Source organism: Takifugu flavidus, chromosome 10 (assembly GCF_003711565.1).
Source record: "Takifugu flavidus isolate HTHZ2018 chromosome 10, ASM371156v2, whole genome shotgun sequence".
NCBI lineage: Eukaryota > Metazoa > Chordata > Actinopteri > Tetraodontiformes > Tetraodontidae > Takifugu > Takifugu flavidus.
This window is the reverse complement of record NC_079529.1, coordinates 6,945,574-6,965,172: the sequence shown is the minus strand read 5'-3', so window position 1 is coordinate 6,965,172 and position 19,599 is coordinate 6,945,574. Positions and strand designations below refer to the sequence as shown.

General features: G+C 42.6%; 2 protein-coding genes across 3 annotated transcripts; both read left to right on the top strand.

The window, feature by feature from the left end:
- Window positions 1-1,823: 1,823 nt before the first annotated feature.
- sult2st3 (sulfotransferase family 2, cytosolic sulfotransferase 3) lies at window positions 1,824-6,652 on the top strand. Of its 2 annotated transcripts, none has more exons than XM_057045766.1 (6): window positions 1,824-2,091; window positions 3,923-4,131; window positions 4,231-4,357; window positions 4,494-4,588; window positions 4,893-5,073; window positions 5,171-6,652. In XM_057045766.1, the coding sequence occupies exons 1-6, from the start codon at window positions 1,956-1,958 to the stop codon at window positions 5,281-5,283; spliced, it is 861 nt and encodes a 286-aa protein (XP_056901746.1). In that variant the 5' UTR covers window positions 1,824-1,955; the 3' UTR covers window positions 5,284-6,652. The 2 variants fall into 2 exon arrangements, with proteins under 2 accessions (XP_056901746.1, XP_056901747.1); XM_057045767.1 differs by lacking the exon at window positions 1,824-2,091 and adding an exon at window positions 2,486-2,739.
- A 7,377-nt stretch (window positions 6,653-14,029) lies between these two features.
- Window positions 14,030-19,509, top strand: ncam3 (neural cell adhesion molecule 3). Its single transcript, XM_057045772.1, has 17 exons — window positions 14,030-14,576; window positions 14,925-14,996; window positions 15,070-15,264; window positions 15,339-15,476; window positions 15,574-15,717; window positions 15,809-15,926; window positions 16,054-16,208; window positions 16,289-16,422; window positions 16,509-16,644; window positions 16,723-16,890; window positions 16,979-17,098; window positions 17,278-17,280; window positions 17,364-17,491; window positions 17,566-17,734; window positions 17,827-18,013; window positions 18,094-18,210; window positions 18,391-19,509. The coding sequence occupies exons 1-17, from the start codon at window positions 14,516-14,518 to the stop codon at window positions 18,431-18,433; spliced, it is 2,088 nt and encodes a 695-aa protein (XP_056901752.1). The 5' UTR covers window positions 14,030-14,515; the 3' UTR covers window positions 18,434-19,509.
- Window positions 19,510-19,599: the final 90 nt, after the last annotated feature.

Sequence of the window (19,599 nt, the reverse complement as noted above, 5' to 3'; positions counted from 1 at the left end):
GTTTCCTATTATTTGCTAATGCTTAATGTTCATGATGCTTGATGTGTCAACTCGAACTTCTCTGGCCAAGGGCGACAGAAATGCAGCTGCTGTGGGGAAGTGACATTGACTGGAGACAGAGCTGCAGTCATGACCCAGGAGCTGGTTAGGGTTAGGGCCGGACCCAGGAGGTGTTCTTTTAATCTGTCTGATATGGAAGAATGTGCTGTGTGCGAGCCAAGGTAATCAAATCAGTGAAGACCTACGTATAATCTCACCATTATGATTTACAGTCTTTTGCTTTGTTTGGGACCTGCTATCTTGTGTTTCCCCCTCCCTTAGACACATTTGAATTCTGTAACTAGGGACCTCCTAATTTCAATAAAAGAAGGATGGCGGGAGTTGTGCGTCAGAACGTGTTGGAGATCTGTAACTGAGCACATCTCCCCGTCCTCCTTGCTGCAAGTAAAATTCAAACTGTTGTCTTTGCCTCATTTGTTTTTCTCGTGTTTCAGGTCATTTGAACCTAACAATTATATTCCAGCTTTTAAACCACAATGTCATCTGTATCTGTGTTTGCTTTTTGACAGAAACATCTATTATTCGGTGTTTCCTGACCTTTGGGACAAATTGACAGTAATTTGACCTCATCCAATTCAACACAATAGACTGAGAAATTAGACCTAAATGGATAAAAGGCTTCATGGATGTTCTGAAAGTCTCTGTGAAAGTAGTTTCTGCAAACAGATGAAACGCTTCCTGATTAGGCAGAAGCTAGAGGAACCTAACTTCCTGATTTGAGAACTCTAATGTGAAATACGTGTCAGTTGTTTGTTAAAAAAAGAAAATAAATCGTTTATCTCTCTGTGTCAAGGCCATAGCCATCATACTTGACAAAGAAAATGAAAAACTTTAATGTCCATGGTCACGTGTAAACCGGAACATGCCACAGTGCCCCAATCAAAGGGCGATGAGATCGATGCCACAAAACAATATGAAAATAAAAATAGGTTTCTAATCTCCTAATTTAGAAAGTGAAAATAGAACCAAACACATCTATTTGTCACCTGAGCAGCTCTCTTTTTTTTCCAGGGATATCTTAATATATGGATATATTTGTCTTTCTCTTATCAATCAATCAATCTTTATTTATATAGCGTCTTTTACAATCAAAATTGTTTCAAGGCGCATTCCAGAATCCCAGGGCCTGATCCCAGAGAAGCAACAGTGGCAAGGAAAAACTCCCCTTTAACAGGAAGAAACCTTGAGCAGGACCAGGCTCATGTAGGGGGACCCTCCTGCTAATGGGGGGGCTGGGTAGAGAGAGAGGAGAGGGGGGAGGACAGGTAGAGGATAGAATAGGTAGGAGAGGAGAGGAGAGGAGAGGAGAGGAGAGGAGAGGAGAGGAGAGAGGAGAGGAGAGGAGAGGAGAGGAGAGAGAGGAGAGGAGAGGAGAGGAGGAGAGGAGAGGAGAGGAGAGGAGAGAGAGAGGAGAGGAGAGGAGAGGAGAGGAGAGAGAGGAGAGGAGAGGAGAAGTAGAGGAGAGGAGAGGAGAGAGGAGAGGAGAGGAGAGGAGAGGAGAGGAGAGGAGAGGAGAGGGAGAAGGAGATACAAACTAAAAAAAAAGAAGAAAGAAATCAGCTCATGTACACTGATTATTCCACTAGACTTCCACACAACACATCTCTGTAGTCTTCTGACTCTGTGGGTCGACTGCAGCCTAAACAAAGCTCTCATTGCTGTTACCTAACATACACATACACACACAACTTTGTGTGTGTATGTGTACGCTGCTGCAACTTATGCCTGGTTGCTGGAACAGCTCTCGCTTGTTAGAGGACGCAGCAGTGACATCGTGGCTCCCATGGTAACCCTAGAGGGGAGTGACCTGGATGGGGTGACGGCAGCAGCGCGGCCCCAGCAAGTGAAGCCTGACAACTGGATGGAGAGAGCAAGGTGGGCACAGAGCAGCCACCATGTCCACCATCGAATACATTTATTACCGTGGGATTATGGTCCCCCCGCTGGCTCACAGCGAGGAGAGCCTGGAATATGCTCAGAACTTCTCAATAGAAGACACAGATGTGCTTGCTGTGACCTACCCCAAATCAGGTAGCAACTAATACTTCTCTCTTCCATACTTTTCATTATTTTTTTCATTATTCAATGCAGTAATCTTTTTTTTCTTAAACAATGTAATTTGATCTGTAAAGACCTGTAATAATAGTAATATAAGTCAAAAGAGCTTCAGGACCCCAATAACTAACAGGGTCAGTACAAGAGTCTCCTGGTTTCAGTCCAAACAAGCTCCAGAGTCCATGGCTGGGTTTTATATAATCTACATTACACCATTACAACTCCAGCAATAGGCAGAATAAGTATCAAAATGAAATGTGCTAAAGTTGAATGCATAAAAGGTCACACAAGAGAAATATACATAAATTGTCTTCAACCTTGCACGGACCCTACCTGCCCCCCGATTTACCCCAGAAACCTTTGCGGAAGTTCGAGTTTCGCGCTGAACCTCTGACGCCTGACTTGTGTATTACGTGCACAATATTAAGTCAACGCACGATTGAAAACTTCAAGATCGTTGTTCAGTGGCGCAAAATCGCGGGGATATCATGACTACCGAGATGTTTCTGTCTTTTCACGGACTTCTGCTCCCCAAAGAGACTCACGATCCGGAGAGTTTGAAGTTTGCGCAAGATTTTAGGTTTAAAGATAACGATGCCTTGGCTGTCACGTATCCGAAATCAGGTCAGTGTTTCTTTAGACTAAAACATGCTGTTGTTGCACAAGTAAACATGAGTAATTCTTCACACACAAATTATGGGAAAAGCTTATGTTGGAATCATTTCATCACTTCCGCCCATTCTTTGAATTTTGAAATAATTTATTTGAATAGAATGAATGCTTGTATTAGCTGTGACTTACACTCTGTCAAATTTAGGTTATACGTCAAAATAGATTTTGAAGTTTACTGGATGATCCTTTCGAACTCTCAATGTCTCCCTCTTGCGTTAAGGGCAGTAATTGCACTGTTTTGTCTAAAATTTCATTTAAGTCTTCAAATTTAACAGTGACATCACCATATAAGAGTTACAGCCATTTTAGTGGACCACAATTGCTAGGGGCTGAAAACCATTTGGACTCCTTTGTACCTCAGAAAGAAACGGAAGCATTGTAGAATATGGAGAAACAATGTTTGAAATAACAATGTTGAAATAATATCTATTACACCAGAGGGTTTCATAGTTAGGCCCTGAAGTTTCCTTTTCCTGTTTTCATTCATTTAAAAAAAAAAATGTAGAAAAACACTTCTATTTCTGTCACTTTTTTATTTTTCACTTTTGTATAACTGGTGGGTTATTGTGTGACCGTCACTATTACTTGTAAATCATTTTAAGCTCCACTGTGTGGTTTTAATTTGCAAATGGTCTTTGCACATCAAAGTGGTTAAACATTACATAGACCCTGAGCTAGAGGTGACCGATTGATTGGATGTCTCAACGCAGTGGTCTTGAGAAACATCCTGAGGTGCCATCTTCAGGATGAATGACATGCAGTTTGTCAGCCCTATTAAACATGCGGCATCCGGCATTTTAGTCTCTGCCCCTGGTGTATGAATCCAAGTATTAAGATAGTTTCTTTTAAAGTTGCGGAACACTTCCTCAGTTATTCTCCCAAGACTGCTGTTGCTTCCCATCTAGGACCTTCACCCTTATCAAAGCTTGTTTACAGCTTATTGATGTTGTGATCTTTGCAAACAGGAAATAAATCTCAAATATTGAAAGAAAAAAACCCAAATGTTTCTGAAGGGAAATAGCCCCATTTTCCACTGGGATTGTTGCAGGCTATAGATGATCACCTAGCTCTTTTCAGAACTAAATGTTAAAATTTTCATACTATAAGTCCTCAATCATACCTTTCTTTCCTGCAGGTACAATCTGGATGCAGGAGATCCTCCCACTGGTGCTGAATGGTGGGGATTTGACACCAGTTCAGACCATTGCTAACTGGGACAGAGTCCCCTGGCTGGAGGAGAAGAGATTAGCGCTGGTTGTAGACCAGCTGCCTAATCCACGGGCAATGGTCACGCATTTGCCTTATCACCTCATGCCTCCGTCCTTGCAGACCTCTAGAGCTAAGGTCAGTTTCCTGCACAGTCATCCTGCAGCTACAAAATCTAGTTTTAAAAAAAATGTCTTTTGTCTGGAATCCGTTCATCAGCATTTGTAACTGCCTCAGGTGATCTATGTCATGAGAAACCCAAAGGATGTTCTGGTCTCTTCGTACTACTTCCACCAAATGGCTGCATTCCTCCAGGATCCAGGAACATTTGGCGAATTTATGAACACATTCCTGGAGGGCAAAGGTCACATATTTAATCCCCGCATGTGCACCGCACAAATTGTCCAGAGAGTTACCCTGCGAATTCTGTTTTTATGTCAAAGTGCTGTAAATCCCAAAGTAAATCAGAGGCTTGTTTTTTTACTGCATGTCGTCCGCAGTGTTGTTTGGAAAATGGACAGATCACGTGAAGAGCTGGAGACACACGGAGCTTGGAGACAGAATCTTATACCTCACCTACGAAGAAATGGTTGAGGTAAAACTGATATAGGCATCTTTAATAGGACCCCCCCACCCTGGCTCACTGTCCTGTTTGATTGCTAACGTTGCAATATGAACACAGTGTTCACTACTATTATTTGCACTAAGCTAATTAGCAGCATGCTGTCTTTGGGCTTGGTTTTTGCGTAAAACCCTCTGGGTGTCTGAGCCGAATTACAAACCATAACTCAAAAAGAGGAAGGATACATATTGAGGAAAGTGTTGGCTCAAGAATAGGCCCTTAAAAGAGCACTTCCTGCTTCACACTCAATAAATTTTCAGCTCTTATCCTCTCCCAGGACCTTCCTGCTGCTCTCAGGAGACTATCTGTGTTCCTGGGCCGTAATCTGAGCGAGGAAGTCATCCAGAAGATAGCAGAACATTGCTCCTTTAGGAACATGAAAGCGAATCCCATGTCAAACTTCAGCCTGGTTCCAAATGAGTACATGGACAGCAAGAAATCTCCATTCCTCAGGAAAGGTAGTGCGTCATCAGTCCCGCTGCATTTTTAGATATCAGTGTTCTTGCTGCAGCATAAAAGAGTTCATGCAGTTGCTCTGGTGTGTGTTTCTGTCAGGCGTGGCCGGAGACTGGAAAAACCATTTCAGTTCAGAGCAGCTGGCCAAATTCTCCTCGGTCATCAAGAAAGAGCTGGAGAACGAAGATTTCTGTCTTCCTTGCTTAGATTAAAGACAAAAAAAAAGACATTAACATGTATTGATAACGTAGGGGAAACTAATTACTACACCACCTTATGATTTACTTACTTACACCAGCAGCAGAGTTCCTTAATTTACTAGCCACAATTAAAAGAAACTACATACTTTAACTAGAAAACATCCACTATAGCCGTTATTTAATTATTAATAGCATTGTCGTACAAATTGTGATTTTATGTGTGTGTGTCTACTCCTCGTTAATGTAGTTTATGCATCTGGAAAATTCCTTAACAGTGAAATGACCTCACTCATGAGTTGCATCATCTAACACACCTACAGCTGCAGCAGATCTAAGCACAAAACATGCCGGTGCCTTGAATTAACCTCAGTTGAAAATTTGATTATTTGATCTGTTAGTCTCCTTTTAGCCGCGTCTTAACTCCGTCAGGGTTGTTTTCTTCATGATCTGACAGTCAAAAAAGTCGTTGAGCTCAATTATCAAAGATCCATCAATGGACAGGTGCTGAAAAGCAACCTCACAAACTGCGTTTTTAATTGGATGTCACCGCTGTACCTATTCTCTATCCAGGGATCCGCCAATCCAGTCCTTGACTGGATTCAAGCCAGGTTTCGTATCCTCAGCAGGCCACAGCACCCCTGCAGGGGTCTAGTGGAGTCCATGCTTTGACTGTTCGGAGCTGTTTTGGAAGCAAAAGTAGGACCCACAGAATTTTAAATAGGTGTTCACCAAGCTGTGCCAGAGTTTAAATCCTCCTGTGACATTTACTGATCAGAAATGATTCTGGCATGTCTAAACTACCCTCAGATGCCTGAAATTCCTCAAACCTGTTTAGAGCAAATATTCTCCAGGATTTTCTTGTGTTCCATTCCTGACCTCGGTTTCCGTGCCTGGAATCACCAGTGTAGAGTTTCACTTGTGTAATCTAATCAATCCATATTCCGAACACTGCAGAAGAGGCAGCCATGGAATGTGGAACACGATAAACACTGATCTGCTTCGTGGTTTACGACCAATAAGTGGACCAAAACCCAATTACATGAGACAACACAAAGCTGTTTATTCTCAGTTGCATAAGCTCTGTATGGAGTTAAACGCTTGACCTTTGTCCTACAGGAAGGTGGTTATACATTTATCAAACATCTGGTATTCAGGGCATTCAGGCCCAGTTTGTAATGGTCTGGACTGGTGTCTAACCACACATTATTCAGCACCAGAGGGAGGATCTCCTGAAAGATTACACCTTTATATGAAGGAAAATGGGTTAATCTGGATTATAAATTATAGACTGGAATGGAAATGAAGGCAAAAAAATCCTTTAAACATTTACATTTTGAACATTATGTCCAGGTAATAAACAGCCATGAGGAACTTGCAGAAACATCATATTTTTTTCTTCCTCCATAACTTCCTGATTTGTGAACTCTAATGTGAAATACGTGTCAATTGTGTTTGTTAAAAAAAGAAAGAAATTTTAAAAAATGGTGACACATTTGGAAGTAATGTCAGGTGACTTCCACGTGCAATTGGGAAAACTTGCTAAAGAAAACCACATGATGTGGCTTTAATTGATTTAGGTCACAGTGGCTCCTTTCACATCTGGCCACATGTGCTGGAACACGACCTTGATGCCACAAAGAAGACTTTATTTGCAATCCTGATGCCTCACTAGAAATTAAATAAAGGGCACGACATGTGAACATTTCCGGCATTTAAACAGCAAAAGCTATTTTCTGTTCGACTCAACAGTGATGATTTTCCCTGTCCTTGCAGGAGTATCGTGTGTAGTCAGACACGTGATCCAACAGTAGGTGGCAGTCTAACATTACCAATTTGTTGCGCTAAAATTTCAATTAATGTGGCTTCTGCCGGCAAAAATAAACCCTCATGGATAAGATTTCGTATTTATGATAGTAACTCAGCTACTTGATTTATTTCAATTTTAGGATGTAACAGTAACACTGACTTGTATAAACCTACTTTATTATCTAGTCTGACGCGCTGTTGTTGATTTATGACTGAAATATATAAAAATGATAATGTAGCTCTCCCCCCATGGTTGATACACCGTAGACCCACCGTGGTTCTCTGTTATCCCTGTTAAGTTATACATCCTGGACCTTTGAATGATGAATCTAAGGGATGAATTTGTATGAAATTTGTTGCTGTGCAAGGTTGTTCTGAGTGTTTGTGTGGGTGACCCTCCCAGCTCTTGATCCCCTGAGTTCTGACACTACTTCAATTACTTGGTGGCCTTTTGTCCCAGGAAGGGGAATTTTCTGTCTTTCTGTTTTCTGTCTGTGTATGTGTGTGATGTGAATGTGTGTGTGTGTGTGTGTGTGTGTGTGTGTGTGTGTGTGTGTGTATGTGTGTGATGTGAATGTGGTGTGTGTGTGTGTGTGTGTGTGTGTGTGTGTATGTGTGTGATGTGAATGTGATGTGAATGTGTGTGATGTGAATGTGTGTGTGTGTGTGTGTGTGTATGTGTGTGATGTGAATGTGAATGTGTGTGATGTGAATGTGTGTGTGTGTGTGTATGTGTGTGATGTGAATGTGTGTGATGTGAATGTGTGTGTGTGTGTGTGTGTGGTGTGTGTGTGTGTGTGTGTGTGTGTGTGGGGCAGACGGTGCGGTGCCTGCTCCAGGACACCCACTTCGCTGCCGCCTTGTGCCCAGTGGTCCTGCCCTGGGCTGCCCACAGGATGCTGTCCTGCTTTGATGCCCTCATCAACATTCTGCAGACATACACATCTACTGAAGATAGGCAGCGCAGCTCTTCAGAAGATCATCTGATCTTTTAAAAGTCAGTGGGCCAAGTCTTCTAAAAAGTCTGCTGACGTCCGCTGCTTAAGCGCCCATTGAAAGATAGCCAAAAGGTTTTGTTAAACAGCAGTGATATTTGAAAGAGGCTGCTTATCAGGGTTTTGGATTTGGTTTGATCAGTGACTTACTTCAACCAAAGATTGAAAGGATTACCATTTACCATCTTCATTTTAATGCTCATTTTGTTGAATGACTTGATCATCTTGGGTTTTAGCTGCCTTTTACCTCAGCTTCTGTGCTGAAAAAGTGCTTTCTTGGATATTAAGTGTAATGTTGGTACCAGTAATCCTGTTTTGTTTCACGATCGGGGGTTTGGAAACACAGACGCATACGTGTTGGCAGTTTCTCTGTCTATAGTTGCTCAACCCTCAGCAGGCTCTGGTAATGCTCAAGCTCTGTTCTCATACCCAACAGCATCCAATACAGTGGTGCAGTGGTAAGTATATCTGTTTTAGAGCAATAAATCTATCAAAAACATCCACATTACGCTGTTTGGAGACTAAACTGCACCTTTGTAAGTGGGTGATATATGTCCTCTGATGGACCAGTGACTTCTCCATGTGACTTCTGGAAGAGAATGGGTGGATGGATGGATGGATGGATGGATGGATGGATGGATGGACAGTAAGATGCAGATCATACATTCTTAGTTAAGTGATGCGGCTAAATCTACCAGCTGCAGCTTCCAGCTACTGTAGTGTCCACACACCAGCAACACAGTGGACAGGGACAGGTTAGCATGGTAATGAAGCCAACTGTCCACCTCCTCAGACAATGGAAACATCCTCTCCTCTGGTTAAGAATGTTGACGCAGCAGCAACCTTGTATTGAGTCTTGTTATGTGGACTACACCCACCATCTGGAACATCTGGGACATCTGGGACATCTGTTTTTATACTTGGTGATGGACCGCAATGCAAAACTTAAAGAATGAGTTTTTGCAATATTTCAAATTTAACAATTATCTGGAATAAAATTGAGTTATTCTGGATCTGGAAGCTGGTTTTGAATGCCTGACCAACCTCGGTGTTTGAGAACTTTTACATATAAAGTAGCTGTTAAACCTTTGTTGTATTTAGTTCAGAGCTTGAGACACAAGAATTTCAATGACAGTGACTGCTGCTGTGATTGTTGTGCATCTCGTGCCACATGCTCTCACTCTCACCTCTGATGTCCACACCAACTTTACCATCAGTTCATTCACAGTGAGTCCAACAGCTTTACTCGTGCAACAGTTTACATCAACCTCATTATATATTCTTATGATCAAGGATTAAATCAGCTCAGTTCTTTAAATTGATCAAATGATTGTCTCTCTTACACGCACGCACGCACACACACACACACACACACACACACACACACACGTTCCGCAGTCACGCCCCACCCAAGGTGTCTGCACAGTTCCGGGCCAGGGGGCAATTAGCAGTAATGGCAGGAAGCTAGTTAGCGTTATCTGCTGCCATGGCTGCCTCCGCCGGTGCAGACAGACCTTGGACCAGTCACGTAGAGACACAGACAATGAGCCTTGCCTGGGGTGGGGGGACGTTAAAGCCTCCAGGCATATCGCCTGAGAAGAAAAAATTATCATTAATCTGCATTTGTGTCTTCCTTTTTTTTTTAATTTACAAGTGCCTCAGAGACTCAGATTTCATGGTAGCGTCTGTGCGCCACCACAGCTCATGGCTGCAGCCACAATGTCCCCATTGTTCCATTAGCGCGTCTTGCTTCCTGTACGCATGACGCCACAAGCATTTGTGTGTTTGGGGGGTTGGGGAGATGATGAATAAAGCGCAATAGGATGTGGACAGGGAGGCCCAATAAAGACTAAACAAAACAAACTCCCCAAATGAGGTTTAGACACAGCACCGGTCACGTAGGTTTCACCAGATCCAAGTTATTCTGGCGTCACCAGAATGCTGGCACGACTGGGTCACAGACTTAATGGTCACTGGTCTTTACATTATTGAGCGTTTAGGTGAAGATTTCACACCTTTGGCGACGCGACGTCATACCACAAACACCGCTAAAAATCGCTGCCGCGTCTCGAAATCAAGAAAATGGCTTCCATTGTATTTATGAGTCAAGGGCAGAACAAATAAGACATATGCAGACACATATATCTCTTCGCTCATTGCTGTGAGTCCACGTGCACGTGAGTGTTGAGCTGACAGGACTGCACTAACAACCACAGGGAAATCAAAATGAAGGCCTGACTTTCTGCTCCTGCCGTTCAAAAAAGGGCAGCCGGTCAGCCTAAATGATTTCTGAATGAAGGAGTTTGTGTGTTTGGACGAAGACATCCTCAAAGGAAGTTCTAGTAAAATGTGTCCGACGAGCTTCTGGAAGGGCTTTCTCTGGTGTTTGGATGCGAAGCCATTCAATCTCGTTACGGCATGCCAAATAAACGAAAAGTCAAATAAACACGGCTGCATTCTGGTGACACATTGTTTGGGTTGCTGTACTGGGATGATTCAATAACTTCCCCTTCAGTTCAAAATGTCAGGTCCCGGTGTGTCAGAGGCAGCTTATTTAGGGAAAAAATGTAGCTTTTAAAATGCTGCTTTTAAACCTGAGAAAAGCAGACTGAGAAAACACACGTGAGGGGACATTTGGGAGCAGCCAAATGTCCGCAGACTCACCTCGTCCCTTCAGGTTCTTCTTTGTCTGCTGGACAGTTGATTAGCGTAGCACGCAAACTCTAAAGTGACATACAGGCCGACTGTGCCAGCCTACGATCTGATTTCCTTCTATTGTTGCTGCTAATTGCATTTTAGATTCCAGTGATGTAACACTGACAGTCGGTCGCCGCTGAATCAAGGGCCGCAGCTGCAGATGACAGACTAATGAAGGCCCCGGTGAGTGAAGAATTCACAGCACTTCTAATATTAGTACTTCAGCCAGGCGAGAGGGAAATTGTGGCATGTGGGTCTAGATGTGCAACCGTCCGTGGGTATGAAACGACCACGCAGATCTCTGTGATGGTCACTTCTCATAATCTGACATTGTTTGTGTTGATGCGGCGGATATTTTAATCAGAGCAATGAAACATCAAGGGCCCATCTGCAGCTGGATCTGGCTTTGGATGTCCTCAGTCTTTACATGAGAGATCTGATGAGACTTCGCGGCGACATTTGGGATTGTTTAGACGACTGCCAGGCTGTTTGATGACAGACGTACCCTGCAAGGCAGCTGATCCCCAAATTTCCCCACTTCTACAGATGTGTAGAGAAAACCAAACAGTTGGGAAAACGTGCCTGCCAGACTAAAGAGGCCAGAAAACTAGAAAATCAGAGCAGGAAACGGTCACCCCCATTAAAGTTGAGGGTGGATCGGTCCAAAATAGACGCGCGCTTGGAAAACCTTGCACGTAGCATGTGCATCTTTTTTATTTATTGGTTGTTTATATGACAACAATGGTTGGCGTACACACAAGTTTGATGACCTCGAGGCGTCTCCTTCGCTGCTGGAGGTTCGATATAAATAGTGAGCAGCTGGTAATTATGCTCTGACAACAATAGAGCAAAAAGAAGCGAAGGGAAGGTTATCTTTTGTTAAAAGGTTGTCCTGTCTCTATTTCGGTTGCAATGAATAAACAATATCTGGATTACTATGGTGGTAACAATTACAACTCCTGCCGCAGCATTGTGTACGAAATAACAAAGAGGGTAAATATTTGCTCCTGTCAGGGTATCTTATGCAACCCCACAAAGAAAGCTGAATGTTATTATTATTAAATCTTATTATTAAAACTTTTATTTTAGTTTGTGAGTAAAAAAATAATTTAAAAAAATTAAATTATGCAGAAATCATGCATGAAATTCCCATTTAGTTGCCTGGGAGTGAAATATGATATGTAATTTAACTCAAAACACCTCTGTCACTCCAAAATTTATGTTATTATCATAGTTTGGAAATGGAAAGTTTGATTAAAGACTTAGCTGCTTGATAATAATCCAAACAATTTTAAATATTCAGCCTATTTTTATAGCACATATTCAATCAATGTGACACAGACACACACACACACACACACACACACACACACACACACACACACACACACACACACACACAGAGCTCATTCATGTGCAGTCTAAGCTTAGATAATAATCTATGTGTGAGCACTAAATACTTCCTTCTTTTGTATGTTATGTATATTGACAACATTAGCATGCTAATGTTGCTAATGCTAGAGAGAGTTTGTGACTGACTTTCTACTCATAGAATATTTAACATCCTGTCAGCCAAAGTAGACTCCTTTAAAGCATTTAAATATATGTATTACTAATTCAATGAATTTTACAGAACTAAGAAAACTGGACTCTTTTAGATCTTTGATTTTCCACTTGGTACATTTTTGTTACTGCAGTTATGGCTGGAACTGGCATTTTGTTATCAGTCCGGAATAAATATGTTTTCTGACTTGTGCTGCACATACACACACTGATTTGTTTTGGGTGAACAAAGGGGACAACGAGGGCGTGTTTTCTCAAGTCATGAGAGTCGGGCTCTGTCTCTTGCTCTTTCCTGCCTGTCTCGTCCTCGTGTCTTCACCAGCACGGGGTGGAAAGATGGAAAATGAAAGAGCATAAATAAGGGTTATTGGGCTTTGTTTTTGGTTTCTTGTGTTTTTGGGTGTTTCTGTATCATGTGTGATCCATGCAGATTCTGACACTGTCCATCTGGTTTTTGGGATAAGAAGTGGGATTGGCAAACTGCAATTTCCTCTGCCACCAGCACATTTTGTCCTTGGAGATCTCGTCCAGATGCAGCAATTGCTGATGTTTTCCTTGGTCAAGGTCACACTCATCCAGAAGGTTAAATTGAGGACAACATCATTTCAGGCTTCTTGTTGTTTTTGTTATTCTAAGGTAGTTGAATAGTTGAAAACACCAGATAGCTGTTGACACAGGGATGTTAAAGGGCTTTTCCAGGGTGGACTTATGGTTTAACGGGTCTTGCTGTGTAATTTCCGGAGACTGATGTACGGCCACCCTTCAGCCCATATCATGAGTCAAGAGCTGCTAAAGAACACTGAAAAACAAAATATTTAGAACAGAGTTTAATGGCTTAGAGTCCAGTAACCCTGTGACCTAAAAGAATGAGTGGCAGTTACAGGAACTGGATGAATGCCTTAACACAATGAATAGCACAACATTTTAGGCTTTCTTATGAACTTTAGTTCATTAGTTTTGTCAGTCGTAAGCTATGGAGAAGGTGCCACATTGCTGACATTCTATGGAGCTGTTGGCATGTGCCCACCCATGTTAATGGCCTCTGCTAACAGCACTCATTATGAGCACGCTCCGTTGTAATGAGCCATAATGGGACCCTTTGATAATCAACCTGATAGGTAGCCCCTTTGGACTCTCCAGCCTCATACTGGCCCACAGGACGACGGTATGGATGCACTCATAGGCTATCGGGAGGGAAGAGGGAGGGGCAGGCTGGCTGCTGGCCAATGGTATTGATGGGACCCAGAGGAACTGAAGGTAACTGGTTGTGGCCACCAATGTCATTCAGATGAAAGGGGAGTGATGCACTTTGTGCTCCACTTTGTCAAAAACATTGGCCAGAAGTGCCAGTTTCCTGAGAAGTGAGCACGATTGCAATGACGTCACTCCCGTGTCTGAAGAGCAGCAGCAAGTGAGTCTGACATAACTGCCATCATCACAACTGTTTCCACAGCAGACTGTAATCTGCCAACAGGAGGCTAATTAAATAAATATTAACAATTGCCCACATATATAATTTTGTAGTAATCGGTATTAAATGAATTTGAATCATAAGACCAATTTAACCCCTAGTTCGGCATATTTTGTGTTTGGTATTAGCTGTTTTACTCTAAAGATCTGCATTGTTTTTTTACTGGTTCAGTTTCTGTGCTTTTAATAAGATAAGTCAAAGTGAAAAATATGTAAAAAAAAAGCAATTTATCCATTTCTCTTTGCCTGAGGGACTTTCTGCTTACATCTGATAGCCTGCGGTGAAAGAAAAGAGAGACATAGGGCCGGAGGGAGTAAAAGTTTTGGACAAAGTAGGAATATGCGCAGATGTTTGGAACAAATATGTAGAAAATAAACAACAACACTTTGTTCGTGTTTGAGGGAATGATTGGCTGTAGCTCTTCTGGAGGTCAAGGAGGGATGAGAGATCTTTATTTCCTGTCTCTCCCTGTCCGGCTGTCTGTCTCTCCCTCCCTCCAACCCTTTCTTGTTTCCTCTCATCTCAGCTGTGTCCCTATATAACCCCTCACGCAGCCCCGTCTGACAATGCAGTGCAAGGTGGGTAGGAAGCAGCAGGTGTCAGTGTGGCCGAGCATCACATACTGGAGGGTTCCTTTTTATCCACCCCATCAGACAGAATATTATTGGCTGTTTCGTGCAGCTAAAGAGCCAAACGGATTAAAAAACTGAAGATGAAGACATTGGCTCTCCTCCTGCCTGCAGCCTTGCTGATGCTGCTGATGTACAAGACAGGTAAGAAATTTTCCTTTTAATGATAATATTAGCAAATCTTGGGTTTGTCATTAAATGCAAGCTGTTTTTAAATGAAACAATGTTTTAGTTTTTATAGGTTTGATTATGTCTCACTCATTTTCAGAAAACGTTTTCATCATCTTAAGCTCATAACACATAACTCAGGTGAAAAAAAATGATTTGATTAGTTAGTTTTTTGATAGTTTTGATTCTAAAATAGATCAAAATGACGAGCTGTTAAAAGATATAAAAAAAAACAGCACATTCAGTTGGATTTCTGGTTGAAATGCAGGTTTGATTGTGCAAGTTCCTGCCAAACTAGAAAGTTAAATGATCTATCTCCCCTAGATGCAAAAATGGAAATTATTACAACTACGCACGATATTCGTGTGGGAACCGAGATCCTGCTTTTGTGCAAAGGTGAGTTGTTTAAATTTGAAATGATGGATGATAAAATTTGGGTTTGGGTGCTAATCATGCCTTTCTGTCCTAGCTGGTGGGGAAGGAGAAATTACCTGGCAGAAAGATGGCGAAGACATTGATGAAGAAAATGTGAAAAAGATGGATGAGACTTCCTCTAAACTGACAATCACGCAGGCGACGATGGAGGATGCAGGCCTTTATAGCTGTCACTGTGAATTTGATAACGGACACGCCGATCAAATCATGACGCAGCTGTATATTTTTGGTATGTCAACACTGAACACAGAACTCCAGTTTGTTGCAATATCCCAGTGTCCTAAGCTTCTCCTCTTCTGTCAGACGGACCCTCTTTTGGCCAAACCAAGAACTACCATGAGTTCCTGGAGGGAACAGTGGGTATGGTGCCTTGCCTGGTAGCCGGTCAGCCAGCAGTGGATGTTATCTGGTTAAGAGACACAAAACCAATCTCTTCTAAAGGTAGGACCAGTTTGATTAGAATGTCTTCTACCCAATGATGGGGTGTTTTTTAGTTTTGACTTGCTCAAATGTATGGCTTTACCATCTTTTCTGATAGCTGGAGGCCGCTTGCAGCAGATGCCTGATAACTCGCTTCTCATTGAAAAAGTGAGAAGAGAGGATGCTGGGACCTACACCTGTCAGGGTCAGATCAGGGGAAGAAGCATCTACAGCAATCTGTCTGTCTCTGTGGTCGTCAATTGTCAGTGACTTTTTCAATGATCGTTTATACACTATGTGAAAATGATTACTATATTCTCCAGATAAATAAATTTGAAACTTGAATTTTGCAGTTTCTCCTAAGGTGCAGCTGAAAGAAGGGGAGAAAAAGGTTCTGGCAGGACCGGAAACCAATGTTTCACTGCTGTGCTCAGTGGAAGGTATACCAGAACCAAACATCACCTGGACCATGTAAGTTCTGACTCCTGTAGCAGCTGTAGCATCTTTTCAGGATCTCCACTTTTTTTATTTTTTTAAAAACACTCATTACTATTGTTGTATGAAGCCATACCATCAACAAAGCTTTTTCTGCCTGCAGCCCAACCACCATTGACTCCTCACGCCACCAGTTTAACTCGAACCGCAGCCAGCTGATCATAAACTCTGTGACCAGGTCAGACTACGGGGAGTACGTCTGCACCGCCACAAACAAGATAGGCGGGAGCAGTGGCGTTATAATGCTCCACGTGTTTGGTCAGTTCATGGGTTGACTGTCTGCCGGCTTGTGCCTGTGAATGATGGTGATGTAATCCTGATGTTGTGTGTCATTTCAGAGGCCCCGGAGGTGTTTGTATCCACAGAGCAGCAGAGCGTGTCTGTGGGTGAGCGCGTGTCTGTGTCCTGTAACGTCTCTGGCCACCCCAACCCTGAGCTGCACTGGATCAACAAGCACAATGGACGCGCACTGGTAGGAAACTGATCCCAAAACAATACCTCAAATTGATCCCCTGTGCATGAATTCATGTACAGTATTTGTGTGTTTGCGCTCCTCAGGACACTTCTTCAGAGCATATCTATGTTTCTGAGGGTGTGTTGGTGATTAAGGACATGCTGCCCTCTGATGGTGGACTGTATTCCTGTATGGCTGTCAGCACCTCTGGAAACGCATCTAGAGACGTCGCCATTCACAGTAAGACAAAGCTGCCAAATAAAAGCATTTCCAAATGAGGTATTTGACATTTCCCCTCTTTCTTCATCTGCACAACAGCTGAGCCTGGACCTCCGTACTACCTCTCCATTGCGTCCGGACCAGCCTCGGTCCTCTTCTCCCTCAAAACGATGCCCGTTAACGGAGGAACACCGATCACAGGTTTTGTTCTACAGTGGAAACAAGATGGGGACAAAGAGTGGAAGGAGATCAGCATCCCGGTTTCAGGTAACGCAACGGGCCTTCAGAGGTGCCACCTTGTGAGTGTGTTTTCACTCACGGCATCAGCAAATAAATGAATGCATCTGCTCCACAGACCCATTGGTCATCACTAACCTCAAGCAGTACACGTCGTACACAGTGCGCTTGGCAGCTTCTAATGCAGTGGGAGTGGGACCCTTCTCAGAAAATAAACCTGTCCGCACCATGGGAATACGTAAGTGCAACGCGTCTGACACAAGGTCGGTCCACTGTAATTGCAGCCCTTCTCTCACTTTTCCTCATTTCCCATCTTACATGAAAACATCAACAAACCACCACTTGGGCCGTTTACCTGCTTTCCCGATGTTCATTCACGTCATTGATGCCGCCTTTTGCCCGGCCATCCATCCTCAGAGGGTAGGGTGACGCCACGATATGGCGTTTTCAACCTTTCTGCGTGTGATTAAAGACATCTGAGATGACCTGTCCTCTGTCTGCAGGTGAACCCGATGCTCCGCTTCTGAAACGCAACGACATGAAAGTCGAGCGCAACACCTTTTACATCCCCCTCCAGCAGGTGGACCAGGGCGCATCGCCTCTGCAGAATTTTTACTTGCGCTACAGAAAGGTAACAGACACTTCATCCGCCTGGACTTTTATTCTTTTTTTCCAATCCTCATTCTCTCTCATTCCTGCTTTCAGGATGAAGATGATGCCAAGTGGAAAGAAATACAGCTGTCGCCTACTTCTGACTCCATATCCCTCCAAGACCTGGCTTTTGGGTCAAGATATGAAGTGGAGGTCACAGCGGTCAACGCCAACGGCTCCTCGGTCCCTGGCACATTCAACTTTACCATTGGAGAGGAGCCTAGTATGCACCCATGCATTCCTTATTGCAGTGATATTTATGGCTCCTGACAGTGTTGATGTTAATTAAAGTTCCTGTTATGTCTCCAATCAAAGAGAGCCGCAGCATGACCAAAGGAAGCGTGGTTGGAATTGTCATTGTCATTTTCCTGGTGGTATTCCTGATTGTGGACGCCACCTGCTGCTACAAGAACCACTGCGGCCTGCTCATGTCCATCGCTGTCAAAGTCTTTGGGCAGAAAGTTCCGGGCATGAAGGTGCTTGATGAAGAATCTTCAAATGGGTAAGTTGGTGCTGCGTCGTGCCCATGTGAGGTGGAAACTTTTTACTTTAAAAAATTTGAGTTAAATCCTTTGTGTGCAGAGAACTGAAGCTGAAGGGCATTTCCACGCCGAGGGGCAGTCTGCAGATGGGAGTTAAGAAGGAGGCCGGGGAGCTCACAGAGGTCACCTGTGACAAGGCCTCGCTTACTAAACACAAGTATGTTCAGTCATAACTGTTGTTCCAAACCTGCACAAGTTAAGACAATCATCTGATCTTTAAGGCGCCTGCCTTCAGAATTCCTAAAGGAACTTCTTTCCTGCAGTATTTTATATTTAATCTTCAGTGTTTTTTACTTTCTTGAGACTTTCCGATTGATTTGTTATTTGTCTGGAACAGGGTAACACAGCCAGGTCGAGAGCAGCAAGCTGTAAGCGCGTGACACCCTGCAGCTGCAAGGAACGTCAAATAAACCGCAGATATTAAAGTCACCGGTCTCAATTTTGACAGAGGGTGAGCTCCTCGTGGAAAAGGCTAGACGTTACAAACAGATTGCAGAAAAGCGTCTGTGCTGTGGGTGAGCGGGCCGGAAATCAGCCTCTCCTGAAGACTTCCATTCTTTTAAGTGACATTATGATTGATAGAAGCTCCAAGCAGGAGTTGCTTTATTTTATTTGATAATTTTCTTCACAATGTCTGCTCATGTAATTCAGCTGGAGCAACAAAGCAAACCAGCTTTTGACAGGGTAAGCTTGATGTCTGTATGTAACAGGGTAAAAATACTATGCTTCAAAGAATCACATTTTAATAACAAAAGTTTACTTTTATGAATGTCATACAAAGACACGAGGTTAAATATATACTGTATATTAACTGCGTGCATAAGTTTCACTAATGTTTTTTTTTCACATTGTTAATACCTTTAATTCACTGCATGGTGGCTGCTGTAATGGTTGTGACATGAAGCTGTTTTTGTTTTGAGCCTTACATTTACAGCTTGTATTCTAAAAGAAAATGTATAAGCTTATACTGAATGCAGCTAAACATTTTTATGTACTGAGATTTATTTATTTTATGTAAATCATACAAGATGCTCACTGTGACAGGCTTCCACTCGGAGCATCCTATCCAGCTTTCCTGCAAAGTATCTTTGTGACATAGTTCTCATATAGTGGGCATATAACCATATAATGGCCGTATAGGGAAGCTGTAAATTAAAAGCAATTTTTAAAACTAAATAATTTGATTCCTAATGCTATTAGGGTGACATGATAAACACAGTATGCAGCTAACAAAACAATTATACAATCTTTTTTATGTATAGAGATATTATTTACTGTGATCAAATATGCTAAAAAGTCAAATATTCTGTTTCTCTTCATGTTCCCAAATTATTTTTGCCTTCATATTCTAACTTAATGGTTAGCCAAACAAATGATGTTGTAAATATCTTCCGAAAACATTCATATTGTTGTTAATCTATGTTTTTAATAAAGTTTGACTGTTTTTGTTATTGAACGAGCTTCCGGTCAGTTAATCCAATTACAGTTCCCAAAAGCGAGTTCAACTCCTAAAAATAATTCCTGACCTTTTGTCTACCTGTGATCT

Coding starts and splice junctions, on each gene's coding strand:
- sult2st3 (XM_057045766.1), top strand. CDS start 1,956: ATGTCCACCATCGAATACATTTATTACCGTGGGATTATGGTCCCCCCG. Junction 4,132..4,230: donor TGCAGACCTCTAGAGCTAAG/GTCAGTTTCCTG, acceptor TAACTGCCTCAG/GTGATCTATGTCATGAGAAA. Junction 4,589..4,892: donor CCTACGAAGAAATGGTTGAG/GTAAAACTGATA, acceptor ATCCTCTCCCAG/GACCTTCCTGCTGCTCTCAG.
- ncam3 (XM_057045772.1), top strand. CDS start 14,516: ATGAAGACATTGGCTCTCCTCCTGCCTGCAGCCTTGCTGATGCTGCTG. Junction 15,718..15,808: donor TGTCTCTGTGGTCGTCAATT/GTCAGTGACTTT, acceptor TGAATTTTGCAG/TTTCTCCTAAGGTGCAGCTG. Junction 16,209..16,288: donor TATAATGCTCCACGTGTTTG/GTCAGTTCATGG, acceptor GTGTCATTTCAG/AGGCCCCGGAGGTGTTTGTA.